The sequence below is a fragment of the Rousettus aegyptiacus genome, unplaced genomic scaffold (genome assembly GCF_014176215.1).
Source record: "Rousettus aegyptiacus isolate mRouAeg1 unplaced genomic scaffold, mRouAeg1.p scaffold_m13_p_17, whole genome shotgun sequence".
NCBI classification, from domain to species: Eukaryota; Metazoa; Chordata; class Mammalia; order Chiroptera; family Pteropodidae; genus Rousettus; species Rousettus aegyptiacus.
In genome coordinates this window covers 14,719,007-14,721,611 of record NW_023416292.1, presented here as the reverse complement: position 1 = coordinate 14,721,611, position 2,605 = coordinate 14,719,007, and the positions used below count along the sequence as shown (strand labels likewise).

The 2,605-nt window shown below is 61.0% G+C and overlaps 1 protein-coding gene across 1 annotated transcript; it reads left to right on the top strand.

Annotated features, from left to right (window-relative positions):
• The first annotated feature begins 267 nt into the window (after window positions 1–267).
• IER5 (immediate early response 5) lies at window positions 268–2,400 on the top strand. Its single transcript, XM_016141141.2, has one exon. It carries the CDS (start codon window positions 474–476, stop codon window positions 1,428–1,430), a length of 957 nt encoding a protein of 318 aa, XP_015996627.2. The 5' UTR covers window positions 268–473; the 3' UTR covers window positions 1,431–2,400.
• The last annotated feature ends 205 nt before the right edge of the window (window positions 2,401–2,605 follow it).

Sequence of the window (2,605 nt, the reverse complement as noted above, 5' to 3'; positions counted from 1 at the left end):
TTAACCTACCAACATCACGGAGGGTACGTCTCCTCCCCATCACCCGGCCTAATAACATAAGCCCCCTACCCACTTGGACATTGCCACAAGCCCGACCCCTTTAAGAGCCTGCTCCGCGGGAGTAACGTTCGAATGTCCCTGGCGCCCCTCCTCGGGCTCCGATTGGCTGCGCGCAGAGCACGAGGGCGCGTCATCCCGCCCCAGAACGGTTGGCGATCCTTCGCGATTGGCGGGTGAGAAGCCTATATAATGCGCCCGGGCGGCAGGTTTTCGCTCAGTTAGCGACCGGACGAGAGACGCGGTAGTTATTAGTAGCGGAGGGGACCCGGGTCGGTGAGCGCGCCACGAGAATCGTTTCTCTCCAGAGTCTTGGGGCGGACTTGTTGACGTCTCCGGTGCCTCTCCCGGCTCTGGACGCCGGCCGGGGCTCGGCCGTCACCTCTGCGCCAGCCTGCGAAGGGGCGGCGGGCACGATGGAGTTCAAGCTGGAGGCGCACCGCATCGTCAGCATCTCGCTGGGCAAGATCTACAACTCACGGGTCCAGCGCGGCGGCATCAAGCTGCACAAGAACCTGCTGGTCTCTCTGGTGCTGCGCAGCGCCCGCCAGGTCTACCTGAGCGACCCGTGCCCTGGCCTCTACCTGGCCAGTCCCTCGGGGACCCCGGCGGCACTGCCACCGCTGCCCGGGGAGCCCGTGGCCGGGCCCCCAGTGGGCTGGGGAGAGCCGCCCCCGCCAGCCGCCCCAGCCGCTTGGCCCGAGACCGAGCCGCAGCCGGAACGCCGCGCCGTCGCAGACGCTCAGCGGGCGGGTGACACGGTGCCCATGGCTCCGGCGATGAGCCCCGGCGACACTCTTCAGGGCGGAGAGGCGGCGGCGGGAGCCGCCTGGCGCCGCGTGGAGGGGCCGCGAGAGGCGGCGGCCGGAAGCTCGGACGCCTTCCTCGAGGTGCCCCGGGCGGCGCGCCACCACTGCGGCTGCCTCCCAGGAGGGGAGGACAAGCCGGGGGCGCTGGGCGCCTCCCCCCGCGGCGGCGGCGGCTGCGCCAAGGACGAGCGCCCCGCGCCGCTTTCCGCGTGCCCCAGGAAGCGCGGCGCAGCGGGCATGAGCGGCGGCCCCGCAGGCTGCGCGGCGCCGGACCCGACCCCGCTGAAGAAGCCCCGCCGGGACTTGGAGGAGCTGCCCGGCGGCGCGGCGGCCGCGGCGGAGGAGGAGGAGGAGGAGGAGATGGAGACCGGGAACGTGGCGAACCTCATTAGTATCTTCGGTTCCAGCTTCTCGGGACTCTTACGGAAAAGCCCCGGAGGCGGCCGGGAGGAAGCCGAGGGAGAGGAGAGCGGTCCGGAAGCCGCCGAGCCCGGGCAGATCTGCTGCGATAAGCGGGTGCTGAGAGACATGAACCCTTGGAGCACAGCCATCGTGGCCTTCTGAGCCCTCGGTCCCCGTGCGGGCGGGAGGTTGAGCAGCTGGCGTACCGGCGCGAGGGCCGGGCCTTTCCCGGCTGCGAGGACGCCCCGGAGACCGTACGCGCTGAGCGCGCTGGGGAGACTGTGGGTGCTGCCGGGCAGTACGGACTACCCTTGGCCTTGGCCACCCTGCTATGCCAGCCTTTCTCGGGGACCCTCGAGGCATGGGAGTGTGAGACTTGTCGGAAGAGGACGATTGTTAACTTGTGCGTTTGTGTATGTCTATGTTGTAAGTTTGTTTTGTGATTTAAGACTATTTTGTCCTTCTGGAATGCATCACCCCTTCCCCAGGCCTTTAGGAGGTTGGGGGCAGACAGGGACTTTCCTCTGCCAGCGGCACTGAGAAGGAAGTGTCTAAAAGGGCCGGGGAGTTCCCCATTCGTTCTTGGGGCAGGAAGGGACTTTACACACACCCCTCACATGAAAGCTAGATCCGTACCAGGGCCAGGAGTGGCGTTTCCTCGCAGGATTTCCTAAGACTAGAGGGATTTAATCTGGGATAGAGACTTGTGTTATCTCTCTCCCCACTTTTCTCTCACTGAAGAAACGTTTATACCCTGTGATTAACTCTCGGAAAGGGGAGTCTTAGCGGCCCTTGTCTTCCCCACAGGGAAAAAGGCTTGACAAACTTTACATTTACAGAAGAGCTCGAGCTTGGAAATACGGAGTTGATAGAGAAGAGATATTTTTAAAAGCTCTAGCTCAGAACCTACTACACAGTGCTTTTAAGTGTTTAATGAAACAAAGTTTACAGACAGAACCCCTAAGTGGAAAGACCTTACGGTTCTGTGGATCCGGTGACTCCAGTCTTTGTTGTATAAAGGTTGGGGAATCTGACAAGGTTTTTGTACAGTATTTTCTCCTTCGTTGTATTGATTTTTGTATAAAGATGTAACTTTACGTGTGTAACACGTATTAAATATTTTGAAGCAACCTCACTGCCTCCTTGTATGTCATCACCTGTCTGTGTTGGGAGGGAGATGGGAGGAGGGGAACTATGGTCTAGGCTGGAAAATTGAAGGTGTGGCTCTTAATACCAGTCAAGAAGAGGCTGAGGACATTGTTTACTGACTTCACTAAGTATCAAGAGAGACGCGTGTAAGGTTTCTACCCCAGATCAGAGGACTGCTATTAGATACT

What these genes read in the sequence shown, in the direction of transcription:
- IER5 (XM_016141141.2), top strand. Translation starts at nt 474, where the DNA reads ATGGAGTTCAAGCTGGAGGCGCACCGCATCGTCAGCATCTCGCTGGGC.